This window comes from Phyllopteryx taeniolatus, chromosome 14 (genome assembly GCF_024500385.1).
Source record: "Phyllopteryx taeniolatus isolate TA_2022b chromosome 14, UOR_Ptae_1.2, whole genome shotgun sequence".
Taxonomy (NCBI): Eukaryota; Metazoa; Chordata; class Actinopteri; order Syngnathiformes; family Syngnathidae; genus Phyllopteryx; species Phyllopteryx taeniolatus.
This window is the reverse complement of record NC_084515.1, coordinates 10,200,895-10,216,714: the sequence shown is the minus strand read 5'-3', so window position 1 is coordinate 10,216,714 and position 15,820 is coordinate 10,200,895. Positions and strand designations below refer to the sequence as shown.

General features: G+C 38.5%; 1 protein-coding gene across 1 annotated transcript; it reads left to right on the top strand.

Moving 5' to 3' along the window:
• Nucleotides 1-12,331: 12,331 nt before the first annotated feature.
• mrps14 (mitochondrial ribosomal protein S14) lies at nucleotides 12,332-15,287 on the top strand. Its single transcript, XM_061797346.1, has 3 exons — nucleotides 12,332-12,455; nucleotides 14,239-14,403; nucleotides 14,960-15,287. The coding sequence occupies exons 1-3, from the start codon at nucleotides 12,387-12,389 to the stop codon at nucleotides 15,140-15,142; spliced, it is 417 nt and encodes a 138-aa protein (XP_061653330.1). The 5' UTR covers nucleotides 12,332-12,386; the 3' UTR covers nucleotides 15,143-15,287.
• The last annotated feature ends 533 nt before the right edge of the window (nucleotides 15,288-15,820 follow it).

Below are 15,820 nucleotides of genomic sequence, written 5' to 3'. Positions count from 1 at the left end.
CCAATGGGCAGTAATTTGGGAGTGTCTCCTCTCCTTATGGGATTCAAAAAGGAAAAGGAGGAGGAAGTGAAGGAGGAGAACCCTTGTGAGCAGCTTTGAATGTTTATATTTTATTTTTCTTTGCCCCCCCCCCACCCTACGCGATACTCAGCCTCTCCTCACACAGCTCACTTTTCCATCATCGAAACACTTTCTGTAGCTTTAATAATATTAGTCTTGTGTAAGGTTATGGTTGTGATGGCAGTGGATGGTGGTAAAAATAATGTGTTCAGCAGAAAAGATGACTGGATAAAGATTGAATTCAAGGAGGAAAAGCCAGAGGAAATATTCATTTAGGATAAAGAGTCAATGGGGGGGAGGTTCAATTTGAAATAAGTGTAAAAAAGCTTGTGCCACCATAACTGTTACTGTTAGACCCCCCCCCCCCCCCCCAAGTTCAAGGTTGACAATACTTTACCCTGAGAGGAAGTATGCCTATAAATACATTTTAGGGATTCAGACTCATGTAAGCTGGGGAGGAACTGAGGGTCTCAATCAATTTTGAGAGTGACAAACATTTAAAATTTCTACAAAATGCTACGTTTTGTCTCACTATTGTTTTAATCAAATATCATCACTTGCACCAAAGCCACGCATCAGAATGCCTTCTATTTTCCTGCATGTCCACTTGGAAAATACATAGCTTGAAAGACTGGAAGTGATAGGATGAATGTTTATTAAAGTATTCATTCATAATTGTGACATGCATGGACAGCCAGAACAATGTAGTGCTTTTTCACCTGACGGCAGATGTACAATTAACTGTATTTCTCTGTTGCCATTTAGACTACGGAATGAAAGATTTGTGTTCAACTGAACAGGCCCAGATTTCACACTGAGTCAGTACATTTGTGAGTAAATTGAAACAAGATCATCCTTATTTCAGTATATGTTCTTAATAATCCATCCATCCATCCATCCATTTTCTGAGCCGCATCTCCTCACTAGGGTCGCGGGCGCACTGGAGCCTATCCCAGCTATCATCGGGAAGGAGGCGGGGTACACCCTGAACTGGTTGCCAGCCAATGTTCTTCATTCAATTAAAAAAAAAAAAAACATTCTAATATATTGTACGTTATAAAAACATACAGTAATGACATAATTAAATATAATTAAAAGAATTGAGCAATTTTTGACACATGGTGCTGATCCTTCTGGTGTGGACGCCTTGGCCACCAGGGGGCAGTACAACACAGACATGGATATACATGGAGACGGTCAAAACTCAAGTCACAGTAATATTAATTGTTCTTTGCGGAGGATAAAGAATATATGCCCGTGAGTGTTGTTATGTTATCTATCTACATGTGTTGCTGAACCGTTTGTGTTCAAATATCCGTCGCTTAAAGGGTTATAACACCTTGACATCGATGCTATTCACAATGGCGTTTTGCATTGTTTGTTAGCATTAAGCTAAACAAGCTGATATAAAAGCAAAGCCACGTGGTTGTTTTAAATACACAACCTGTAATTTGCACGGACACATCATAAAACACAAATACCAAGATATACAGATCCAATTTATAGTAGACAAGCCATCAAAAAAGTCATTTTTCCATTAAATCTCTGCTTTAAAACACAAATTATCAGCAATTATTTTAGCAAATGCAGCCAGTATGCCGCATCTTAATTGTAGTTGTGCTGATAACTGCTGGTTGCGTAAGTGTCACACGCCTCTTGACAGGTTGCGTGTGGATCAGTTCTCATGACGACAATTCGCTGGCGACAGCTGACACGATGCTGATGTAAACAGTGGGAGGGTGTCAAAGCAGGCTGGACAAACCATGAGATGCACACTAGAGCAGAGGGTTTGTTTTGTTAAATATTATTCAATGACAGCATTTCTCATTAAATGTAAAAGTATGGAGGATAATGATTAAAGCTGAGAGAATGCCACTGAGAGGCCTACAAGCTTTATAACTGTCTGTATGTTTAGAAACAAGTGCTTTGTAGTTCAGGCAGAGAGACAACCGGATGCTTCATAATGACACAATCATTATCGAGAATTTACACTTCCTTCCAAAGTTAAAAATAGCACTGAAGGCAGCTCATTTAGTTTCCCTTGATGGAGTTTATTGATTTATTTATTTTTACCCCGCATACTAATGATTTAAAAAAAAAAAATGCAGTCATATTACTCGTGTCAAATTATTTTTCCCATCAGAAAGAGATATTAGTGTTTATGCAATATGACTTTTGGCTGCATGTAAGATGAAGTGGCTTCCTACTAAGGAAGGCAGAAAGCATATGTCAAACTGCAAACTTGTCAACATGTTTGTACGCGTCTCATCTGATTCCACATCGAGTCCTTGAAATTATTTTGGCAACATTTCATTTTATCTGAAGAAGATATTTTGAGTTAACTTCAAATTCTGATCATTTGCCATATACTGTTGTCTAGCCAGCCTCCTTCTTTTCATAGAAATTTGGGGGAGTGGAGGGGGAAATGAATGTCATAAAATCATATTGAGTTTGCATTCATGCACAAGCATCTGATGATGATAGCAGTGCGTCACGGGAAATGAAAAGGTATTCCATCCATAAACTTATACTTTCACGGAAATATCTTTGTGTCCTGTTAGGCAATAGACCCTTGTCACAGCAAGGTCATGTAGCTTTTAAATCGTGGTGTGTTTGAATGCCTTCCAGGAGGAAAACAATGGCATATTCTTCTATCTAACAGTTTGCTTCCTGCCAGGCCATAATTTAGAAGTCCACGTTGTGTCTCTCCTTGATGAAATACAGCCAGGATATTTGATTTAATTTAGGTCGTTAGTTAGTTAGTTCGTTAGTTAGTTAGTTACTTTCATGGTCGGTTCATTGAAGACTTAAAATTGTCCATGGGTGTGAATGTGAGTGTGAGTGTGTTTGTCTATACAGTGGATATAAATCCACTGTATACTAAAACATCTAAAGTGTTTTCAGGGTTAATCGGAGGCTCTCAAAATGGTGACAGCTGTGTGCTGATTGCTTACTTCCATTTAACATCAGATTGAATGTGATTGGTTAAGTCTGAAGTTCTGAACACAGCCACGTCCCATTTATAGAGCGAGAGGGTGTGCACACTTGTGCAACCACATTTTCTTAGTGGTTTCTTTTTACTTCCCATCTCCACATTTTTTCAATTGGGTTGTACAGGTTATAGGTCACATTAAAGGGGGCAGTTTGCAGTTTTTAGCCTCACTTCACTAACTCCCATTTTCCCCTTAATTTTAGAAACAAGTGGAATACGAGGGAATATCACCAATTGCAATATAGATGGATGACAGATGAAATGCTAAGCATTACTGTCAGCTTGGGCCCCTCCTTTACATGCAACTTTGCTCAGTGGAGGAAGTAATTCGTTGAGCGCTCGTGCACACCTGCCGCGGAGCTTCAGCTTCAAACCCCACCCGTCTCCTTCCGACTAAGATAAATCACGCCACTGCCGCATAGTGCCGGTTTATTGCTCTGGACGCCCCACGTATGCGAGAACACCCAGCTGTTGTTTACCGAATGAATTTCGGCGTCTCGGGTGCCACGTCGTAATTAACAGGACAAATCACCGCTCCTGCCAAAAGTGTCACAGACTGATTTAACGCCATTGTTTATTTCTGTTTTTGTTTGCTCAGAGCATCTCTATAATGCGCAGCCAGGTGCTTCGGCATCTGTGGTCATGCTACAAGTTATGATGTGGACCAAAGTATTGGGACAATTAGATAAACAAGTGAAAATAGAAGGAAAAATGGAGGTTAAGTCATCTAAGCATGCCTTCGTGCTTGCTTTGTGCACTGGGAACAGAAAAGGGCTTTGGGGTCAAAGGTGAGTTGGAGTCTATCCCAGGTGACTTTGGAGGTGTGAACCCAGTACTCGTCACAAGCCAATCGTAGGGCACGTTACAGTGTAGACAGAAAAAAGGGTTCACACTCACATTCAGAGCTACCGACAATTTTGAGTTTTCAGTGAATCTTACATGAACTTTACATGGCATTTTGTTTTCTTATCACATAAATGATGGGCCTTGAACATAACTATTATGATGTTGTTAGGGAAGCGTATTGCTGCCACACCATTCGAAAAAAAAAGTTAAGTCATAATGTTTAACGTTTAAGTTTTAACGTGACGAGTTTCAAGTTACGAACGTGATGAATTTAACTTCCGGATTTGGCTAAAACCAAAAGAAGGTGGAGGTATGTGTGTCTTCGCTAAAATGTGAAACTTAGCACGTTAAAACCTGAAACTCGTTACGTTTTAGCGCCAGGGGTGTCTGCGGCCACCATCGACTAAAGGCCGGCCACCCCGCTGGCCACCCGGCATGCGTGGGCAATCACCTGTGAAAAAATTCTGGTCAAACTCCCCTGTTGATGATCGTTTTTTTTGAGGGGGGAAAAAAGGTTATCAGCAGCCAATCCCCCCCCACCCCAGGTTGATCGGTTTTCGAAGGGCAAAAAAGTTCTTTCTTTTCTTAACCATTAAGTTGAATGGATAGAATTCTGATTCAGGGTGACCTTCGTCATAAGATTAGCCGTGATTGATGAATTAGAGATGTGTCTCAATACTTTTGTTCATATAGTACAACTGTGTGTGTTTCTTAAGTTACAAAAAAACATTTTGCTATGGAAACGTTTAACAGGCAGCATTGGAATATACTATAGAGAATTTAAATGCACAACAATTACGGCAGGAAGAGTTAACCTTTAAATCAAGCTGTCAAGCCGCCACGGGGCAGCGCAATGCTACTGATTGCATGCTTCCTTGGGTATCTGGAAGCAGTTTATTCGCTGTGAAGCAGAATTGCTGTCCAAGCTACTTGATGCAAAATGGGAAGTGACAGACGGATCCAAATAGCGTCACCACATGAAGCAAATGTTTGAAAGCCGCATGTCTGGCTTGTCTACAGGTTATTACGCTAACAAATTCAGGGTTGGCCATTTTGCATCATTACAATATCAACTTATTTCCATCCTTTGTAAACATGAAAAAAAAAAGGCTTTTCAGTATGTTTACATGGAAACAACGTGATTAGATTTAGAGGAAGTGCAGGCAAAGATTTCATTTAGTTTATATTTGCCTAATGCCTCAGAGACGTTTTTTCTTCCTTTTTTTTTCTTAATATGTGTGAGTCATCACATTAGAGGATTTAGACAAGATAAAGACAATTGAAGTACAAACAAACCAAGGCCGTATGAACGGTGGCTTCTGTGTGCTCAGCCGTCTTTCCATAACACACACACAATCTAACATCAGTATCACGTCAATACTCTGCTTCTGCAGGCACAAATTAGAGCATACAGTAGTTGTGTGTCATTTTTCTGTTGTAAGTGCCTTGCGATTGGCTGGCAACCAGTCCAGGGTGTATCCCGTTTCTCGCCCGAGGTCACCTGGGATAGGTTCAAGCTCACTTGTGACCCTAACAAGTGGAGCAGTATAGAAATGGATAGATTTATGTATTTTTCACAATATATTATATGCAACTGTAGGTTTAGTTTTCAATCTCTCATTGATTATCTTGGCATTTCAAAGTAAGAAGTGGATTCATTTTACAGTAAATAATATTGGACACGAGATTAAGGTGGGAGCAAAAGACTATATGTCCTTTTTTTGCTGTGAATCTGACATAAAGGGTCAAATCAGCACTTCCCCGCATTCGTCCGATCTCGGTTAGTTTGAGGACGATTATTGCGAAGTGCGAGAACCTTATTCTTTTTAAAAGATATATAATCCAAGATGCTTGTGCTACCGGATTTTAATTGTCATAATTAATTTAATTGCTCCCAGCATGCATCCCTGTGTTGATGTGGCTACCCAATGTCAAGCTTAGGCCCTTCCTCGTATAAACCTGACCCCCAATCCACAACCATGGACTTGACATGACCTCGTGGGCCGCATGTTGTTTGTTTTTTACTGCACTGACTCACAATTCACCTGCCGTCAGCCGTCAGAAGTGAAATGTTAAGTAGGTCACATCTTCTTGAGAATGTTTACTTTTCAGTGGAGTTGTATGCGATTTAAAAATTCTTCCATGGGAATAATGATCTGTGGATTCGGTCACGTTTCAGGTTTTTCACCTTGTATTTATTTTTCTAATACTACTCTTTGTTCTCCTTCTTTGTATTTTCCGGCGGTGTGGATATTGTGTATTTGATGTGCTTTGTTGGTCATCTCGAACACACCACAAACCACAAAAGCAGTACGAACACGTAACGTTTTTTTTTTTCTGGTCATGTGTGGCATCTCATATTTTAAACTTCGGAGAAAAATGAATATGTGTGTACCCAGTTTTTATCCAAGTTGACAACATGGGACTGATTTAATTTTCAGACTACACCTGGAATTATAATTTCAGATTCTTTTGGATAGGCTCCAGCACGCTCGCGACCCTAGTGGGGATAAGCGGTACAGACAATGGATGGATAGATGGATGCATTCTTTCGGTTCATAAAAGTTTTGTTCATAAAGCCCGAAGACTGCCATACATTGTAGAGTGTCGGTGGTCCCTTTTGAAAAGTACAATCACAGATGTCACTCCTTCCCATCGCATGATTTCTTTTTTTCTTTTCGTTTTTCATTTTTACCATCACTTGGCTTGCTTGTGCCGTTATACTTTAACGGCACTTGTTCAGAAAGAAAAAGAAAAATGGACATGTTTAAATGAAACACAGGTATCTAATTCACAGAAATTGTGCAGCATCGAATAAATCTGAGGAGTGGAGCTTCTGGTTTTCTAGAAATGTTGCCCTTGGCAGAACATGAGAGAAATCCACTTCACTCGACCCAGAAGACTCTGCCGGTTCAGCTGCAAGTGTAGAAACCCACAGACAGATGACGTTAAGTTGCTGATATATCTGTCTCTACAAGAACATGATGAAACAGTCCCTGCAGTATTCAGCATACAAAATTTTCCGGATATTGAAAGTGGTCATGCACATAAAAATATATCACACGAAATATAAATTAAAAAATATCCATCCATTTTCAACACCGCTTATCCTGGTTAGGGTCGCGGGACGCTGGAGCCTATCCCAGCTGAATTTGGGCAGAAGGCGGACTACACCCTGAACTGGTCGCCAGTCAGTCGCAGGGCACATATAGACACGGACAACCATTCACACCGTCACTGAGTGGGAACTGAACCCACGCTGCCTGCAGCAAAGTCAAGCGAGTGTACCACTACACCATCAGTGACGAATTAAAAAATATATATATAAATATGGGTGTCATAAATCGAGTACCCCCCGATTATTGGAAGCAACCACAGAATGAAAACTACAATCAAAGTTAAATGATACTACTAAATCTTTTACATGGTTTTATTATGTACAACAAGTTATCTGATGCAAAAAGTAATTTTGCTTGTATATTCAATTTTCATAATCATATTGAACATTTTGCACGTGTCCCTGAAATTGCTGTCCGCCCTGTCTTTATTGGGTAAATGCCCCTTTGAGGTTTTCACTCATGTTACGACCAGCATTGTCTATCTTCAACGGAGTTTGAAACAGTGGATAGTTTCAGAATAAATATGACGCTTATGTTTCGTAATTTTCATCATATTACAGTATGTGTGTAATTGGATGTTGTCAAGCTTAACATGTCCGCTCTGTCAAAGTAAAATATCAATCGATATAAAAGCCTTTCTGAAATATTAAATAGGCCTACATTTGTACACAGCCAGCTTGTTAACTAAATCTTGTTACAAAGCAAAGGTCCACCATGCGCTTATAAAATGCTAACATTGGTCCAAAATGTCCACCCTGTCACATTTTGCTCTTTGCCTGTACATTTGTGTGGGAGCTTGACCAATATATGCGTTTCTTACAGCATAACGTCGACTTAATAAATGGATATGAAGTTCAGCCATTAGCAACTGATCAGTTGTTAACTTCCACCACTGCCAATAACGATCCGGACCTTTCTCTCCATCATCTTCAGAATTTGACCACCCTGCACCCCCTAATTGCTGCTATAAGATGATGAACAAACCTATTTGCGGTCTGTTTTTGTCTGTTGCTGCACCACTTTTAAAGAGGTGACCTTTTGACTGAGTGAGCGTTTTCTTCTAAACTCGAGATGAGTCTGCATTTGAGCGTGTGTGCGGTGCCTCGTGGCAATGTCAGACATTCCTGAGGTGTGGAAACCAAGTCAGTGGGGTCACTAATAATGAGCTGCATCCCGTTCATTCAGATGGACGCGGATGGAAGGTACTGTAGCGGCGACCACTGCTGACTCAGCGTCTGTGTGTGTGTGCCTGTGCGCATGCACGCATGCATGCATGCGTGCGTGTTCACCAGATGGCCGCAGAACATTTGATACTGTGGAGACAACATTATTATTATTTCAAGGTATTCGGTAAAAAACATGAATCAATATCACAATATGGTGCCCTCATTGTATTAAGTAAACCTTATGCTGTTAGAAATAGTGGTCACTCTCCCACTATTTTTTTTTTTTTTATAAATTAACTGTAAGCAGACAGGCGGCACGGAGGCCGACTGGTTAGAGCGTCAGCCTCACAGTTCTGAGGACCCGGGTTCAATCCCCGGCCCCGCCTGTGTGGAGTTTGCATGTTCTCCCCGTGCTTGCGTGGGTTTTCTCCGGGCACTCCGGTTTCCTCCCACATCCCAAAAACATGCATTAATTGGAGACTCTAAATTGCCCGTAGGCATGACTGTGAGTGCGAATGGTTGTTAGTTTCTATGTGCCCTGCGATTGGCTGGCAACCAGTTCAGGGTGTACCCCGCCTCCTGCCCGATGACAGCTGGGATAGGCTCCAGCACGCCCGCGACCCTAGTGAGGACAAGCGGCTCAGAAAATGGATGGATGGATGGATGTAAGCAGACAAAGTACATGCAAACAGGAAAATATGTGAGCTTGCTCACAAGGTGGACATATTTGGCTTAATGCTAACATTTAATAAGCACATGGTGAAACATCACTTAGCAACATGATTGAGTTAGCAAGCTGACTGTGTACTGTTTAGCATATACACTATATTTTGAATTTCGATTATACGTTTATATGGTTTCACACTCATAACGGCCCTCTAAGGGAAACCATAACTACGATGTGGCCTGTGCTAAAAATGAGTTTGACACCCCTGAACGAGAGTTTCTTAAAGGGGCAGTTACCCCATAATGACAGGGTGGACAGCAATTTTAGGGACATGTACAAAATGTTCAATATGATTTTGAAAATATAATAAACCTGAGTGAACACAATGCATTGGATTGCAGCATTAAATCATGATGTACAAACTCTCTAATTCTTTATAGTCTATATAATTATGCCGTGACTCTGTTTTTATCAAATAAAATATTATACAGTGCTATTTTTCCTCATTTAAAAACACATTCCAACATTTTTGGGAGGCTGAAGTGGATTAATGGCATTTGCATGAATTTCAATAGGAAAAGACGATTTGAGATATACATTTTTCGATTTACGAGCGTGGTCACAGAAGGGATTCAACTCAAGGCACCACTGTATTTCATTGAGTTTAAATAGGAAGGGTTTGGCTGTGGTTGATTTGTTTGAAAGTCGTGCAACATGCTTATTTCTTTGCTCGTGCCACAATAGTCCTCCGGAGTGTGGAACGATGAGCCTTTCCGTAGTGCCCCTAGTGGATGGAGGAGACACCACAGTATATGTGTATGTATTTTTTAACACATTCACTGCCATTGACGGATTTAGAAGTCAAATATACATGTTGACTGGGAAGGGTGGCAGTGATTAAGCACTTTTGAAGATGTTGGTCTGTCTGGCGGATGGCAGATGAGGAGGAGGCAAAAGAGAATGCTCCAGGCTCACGTTTGTGCTACAATGGTTTGTTCATTTATTTAGTTCTCTATGTATTGTTAACACTATTCCTAAAAGATTTTCCTTGTGAAAACCTCACGGTGCTTTGTTTCTAGCCTTTAGTATTTGACTGTTTAGAACAGTGATTCTCAAACTTTGGGACCAGCTAAGAACCCCTTACAGTGGAGACATTTTTCCAAGAACCCACTCATAATTCTAACACCAATTATTAAATCTCTTTTCCAGAAAAAAACTGGCCCAGAAAGTAAAATCATACGTGATATAATATACATAACAATAGGTTACTGTTTTCCCTTTGATTCATTGCAGAGCAATACAATCAATCAGTCAACTTTTATTAAGCAGACTCATAGTCCATTAGAAAATACGTACTATATGTGTTTTCTACACAATAAGACACATAAAAGGAAAGTACATCAGGAAAATCTTTATATTTAATGACCAGAATTTTTTTACCCAATTCCTTTACAAGAAAACAACAAGAATCTAAGGAATTTCACCTGCACTGTCTAGTATGCAGGTATTTATTTCGGGTCACACTGGATGAATTTTTGGCTAAAAACTAATGAATGGCTTTCCAGCCACTGAATCGTTTTGCATCGTATTGTTCTAAATGAACTTATATCGTCCTCGAATCAAATCAGCAACCATGAATCGTGATACTAATCGAATCGTTGCTAAAGCGAATTGTTAGACCCCTACTACTTATAAATGTAAAGTGAGTGATGTGGTTTTATATGTAGAGCTGTACAGAGGAAAACAGACATATCAGTGGGTCTATATATTTTGACACTAGACTAGAATCGTCGCCATCCAATGGCAAGACACATATAGACAAACAACTATTCACGTGGACATATGGACAATGCGCATTGTTTTGGAGAATGTGGAAGCCGGACAAAGAACGGGGAAAACATGCAAACTCAGCATAAGAAATCCGAACCCCAAACCTCAGAACTGTGAGGCAGACGTGCTAGCCACTATCCACTGTGCTCCTCCACATTTAGTTTATCAGTGAATTCAATGCCCAGAGGCCTGTACAGAGCTTTTCAAGCCTATTTTATATTCTGTGTGTTTATGGAGGAAGCCACCAACTGCTGTTTGTCATGTGTTAATATTTAGTTATTCCTCATACATCACAGCACCAGCATAATTATGGAAATCTTAATGGGATCTGTTGCTGTTTTAAATTGTTTCATCGAGTATAAAGAAGAAAAAGAAAAAAAGGTGGGGCTATATGATGTACAGTGTATACTTACTGTTTTTTTTCTTTTCTTTTTTTAATAAGAGGGTCTACAAAGTGGGGACAAATTATGCCTTGGGCCATTTACAAATTTGAGCTGTTTTTTTTTTTTTTTTTCTGGTCCATCTGGGACCACTGTCCTAAATATTCAGAGACTTTTTGTAGTGTTATCAGACCACAGAGGAGATGCACACCTATCCACATCCAGACTGCAAGTGAATGGCGCTTGCACAAAGCCACTACTGGCAAATTTAACCATATCCCCCACCATAAAGCCACTGACTGCATTTTCACGGGTGGCAGCACTTCATCACACTCACCAAGCCGCAATTACACTTTTGAGCCCAAAGGTTTGCCCAAGATGGTTTTGCAGAGCTCCACACGTGTTTATTTTGATAGGTGCCCACTGCCAGCCTATGGTTGTAATGAGTAATTTTGTCAAATTAAGGGTTGTGTAAAGTATGCCAAAATTTGAATTACAATATTCATTGTCATTGCACAGTCTATCAAGTTGCATTAATTTAGTCCCACCCCCCCAAAAAAAGTGTTTGATAAAAGTCTAATTATTAATTTTTCATTTAATTTTCTTCTTCTTCTTCTTTCTTTCGTATTTTGTTGTATGCTAAATAAATATTAAATGTCAAAAGAAAAAAAGTAAAATTTACAATTTTAAATATACAAAGTTAATGTTTTTAAATGAAATATTTGGTTAATTACTTAAAAGTAAATTATTACACTTAAAATGCAATTGAATCGCTATTTTGAAATCTAAATAAACTATTTTAGCAATACATGTTTTAACCTCATAGAAGATTGACCTGGTCCCTCTGTCTGTTTTGAAAAATCACGTGTCCCCGGAGGAAAAAAATTGGTATGATATTTTTGAGGCGCTCTCAACCACTGTTACTTTCGATGGATACTGACTGCCACCCTGTGGTTGTGAAAATGAATTTTGTCAAGTTAATTCAAGGCTGAAAATTGACTTCTTATTTAAATCACATTCAGTTATGTCAACTCATTACAGTTTAAATTATAATCTGTGAGACAACTTTTATTTTATTTTATTCATTTTTTAGCGAAATGTTTAAGCGTATGGACGTTTCCTTGCTCTTATCAAGAGACTTTAAAATGTAACGGAATATTTTTACAGCATTGCTATCAAATAGGAAATTAGACTGTTTCCTCCACATTCAATAGAATTTATTTGTGCATATGAGAACATCTTGAATGTTCATTCACCCTCCTGGTCGATAGGCGGCGACATCCTGCTTTAACCTTCTAAACTCAGCTTCAAGAGATTTATGTCAACATGGCGGCTTCCGTCGTTGCACGACTGGGCTTCGGTGTCCTTTATAACAGTTTGTGTGCTCCCAAGCAGGTATTGTACCTTAAATTAACAATTGTTTTTTTAAATTTCGTTTGAACGTTATGCTGCGGTCTGATGCGTAGGAGTGCAGAAAACAACAACAATTACACGAGAACAAGCGTCGGGACGCTAATTGTAAACTAAGCTACTGAGCTAACCGGGCAGAGGTCTTGTCATGTTATTACAAAACTAGCTCATCTAATGCGACACTGCGTGTTCGATACAAATGTATACATTCATAACTTTTGAAAAGTAAGCTTTTGATCAGTTTCTCAGTGGACAGTAAATTATTCGACTTGCCCGTGGTTGCGCTCTCTTGTGACTTAAAATAGTTTAATCTAAAATGTAGCTTTGCTCGACTTGCATTGGTGTGTGTACTCCTTTTTGCAACGACAAATGTGTGCACAAATGTCTTTTAGGGCCGCACTGAAAAGAAAGAAATATATCATTACAGCCCGAGATTAAAATGTAATCCTACGAGAATAATTTGAGATATTCTTGCGATATAAAAGTCAGATATACATGAAGAAATAAAGTTGTATATTTGTCAGATTAGTCTAAATATTATGAGGCAAAAGTCACGTTTTCAGTGGGAAAGTTTATATCATTAGCCTAATAGCATAATTTCGCTTTTTTTTTATTTACTTTTACAAACGCAATAGAAAATATCAATGTGTTTGCTAATAGGTGTGTGTGTGTGTGTGTTTTCTTTTTCTTTTTCTTTCCCGAATATGACTTAAGCAACTACACTATCAGGCTAACACTTTTTTTAAATCGCAGTACAACATTAATACTCAAATATTTTCCTGAAAAAAAAGTATATTATACATCTCTATTTTCAATTTCAAAATTAAAATCCCAATATTAAGAGAATCAAGTCTCTTAGTATAATATTTTCATTGGTAAAAAAAAACATTCATTTTTGAGGGGATAAAAATATTTTCAAGAAAGTGTTATACTTTTGAGATAGGAAGTTGTATATTTTCAAGATTAGGGGTCATTTGAAAACATGTATGTTTTTGTTATTTAAAGTCTTTTTTTTTTTTTACACTAAAGTCATATTACAAGAGTAAAGTTTTATATTTTTTAGATAAAAAATTATATATTTTCAAGATTGAAGTCTGAATATTATGGGAATAGTCTTATTTTAGGGGAGAAAGGTTGTATATTTTTGTGAGTTTACGTTGTTTTTTAGGTTCAAGTCATATTACGATGATGATAATGTTATACATTTTTAAGTAAAAGTTGTCATTTTTTCTTGATTTAAAAAGTCATTATGAGAATAAAAAAATAAAGAATAAAGCTTTGTATTTTTGGGGAATAAAAAAGTATATATAAGATTAAAGGTGTAAGATTACGACAATATGATAATATAATATTTTCGGGAAATAACGTACATTTAAAAAGTCATTTTTTATTAAAGCCCTCAGATTATAAGAATTAAATTGTACATTTTCGAGTAAAAAAAAATTTGGGGGGAGAAAAGAAAATGTTCATAAATCAAATTACACAAAATTGTATATTTTGAAGATTAAATTAATATTAGAGGAATTAAGTTATTTTCTTTTAGATAAGATTTAAAAAAATGTTTTTGAGTAATATTTTGAGAAAAAAAGTTTGTTTTAGAGAAAAATGTCAAAGAATATTTTATACTATAGCATGCTATGAGAAGATATCGATTATGATAATAATCTCAGAGATTTCTGTTGGTGCGCAATCTTTGGTGTTCAGAACTGTATGCTCCTTTTTTATGGGACAAAACTGGTCTATTGATAACGAGCTGCACACTGTGCAGGCACTGAGGGTCTGCTGGGGTGCTGCGGAGCAAGTAAGGGGTTATTATGTCGACTGGAGGATGCTGAGAGATGTCAAGAGAAGACAGATGGCTTTTGACTACGCTGACGAGCGGCTGCGGATCAACTCGCTGAGGAAGAACACCATCTTACCAAAAGAGCTCCAGGTACGCAATGCAACAACATTTCCACTGGTCTTGTCGGACAACATTTTGGGAAGAAGTGTGAAAACAGAGTCATCTTTTCTACTGGGGAATAATATTACAGTTGTGCCTTGACTTGTGAATTTAATTCATTCCATGACCATGCTCGTAACCCATAACTAAAACTGTAACTGTATTGCAAGTGTAAAAATAAATAACTGCTGTTATCAGTTATCAGCAGATGTTCACCCTTCTGCGTCCAGACAGAAAATTAATGGTGCTTGCATAGTTACATTAACCAGTGGAGACCACTGGTTATTGTAACTATATCCTCAAATAAAGTGATTACATTTTCACTGGCGGAGGCAGCACTTCCATCGCCAAACTGCCACATTCTATTTACGATTCCAGTTGTGTGGTCAATTTGATCTTTGGTGAACTAAACATCAGATATATTGTTACAAATTGCCACATCTTCAAATAAAATGTGAAGTGCAACTTATATGATCGTGGCTAACAGATTACTATTACACCGTCATTTCTATCTTAATACTTGAAATGTCCTTTATACATTTTCCAGGAGTTGGCAGATAAAGAAATTGCAGCGTTGCCGCGAGACTCGTGTCCCGTGAGGATACGCAACAGGTGCGTGATGACCTCCCGGCCGCGGGGAGTGAAGCGCAGGTGGCGGCTCAGCCGGATTGTCTTTCGTCACCTAGCCGACCACAACCAAATGTCCGGCGTCCTCAGGGCCAGGTGGTGACTCCGGAGAACGGCCAGTGGTTTAAGTGGCATTGACGGTGTCAAGTGTGACAGTCAATCTGCGACTGGTTTTGACATTTTGCAGTCATCTGAACGCCTTCAAGGAATGGATCATGACAAAAAAATAAAGTTTCTTGTATTGTAAATTGTGTGCAGGAGAGCTTACTTTGGTTCATATCTGATACCAACAAAGTCTGGATTTGTTGTCATGTGCAATCTGGGATTTGTCCCCACTATCCAGTAAGTAATAGTATACATGACTCCATATTTAAGGATTTAATCAAGAATGTGACATTCTCAATACAGCATTAATACATACAAATGTAAATTGTTTGTATTGCTTTTAAAAATATTTTTAATTCAAAAATGTGTGGATATCATTTTGTCTGATTAATTGATGATAACTTCTGAACGGCCACATCCCCTGTTAAAGGATGATGCGCACACTTGTCAACCACGTTTTCTCAGTTTATTTTATTCTTCCCCCCAATTGAGTTGAAGAAGTTATAGGTCACATTAATGATGGCAAAATTTATGATATCTTGATCTCGGTTTTTAATATCACGAAAACCTGGCATTTGAACAGGGGTGTGTAGACTTTATTTCCACTCTATGTGGTAAGTAATAAATGGTCTAATTGTGGTACAGATTAAAATAATGAAATGTGGTAATAATAAAG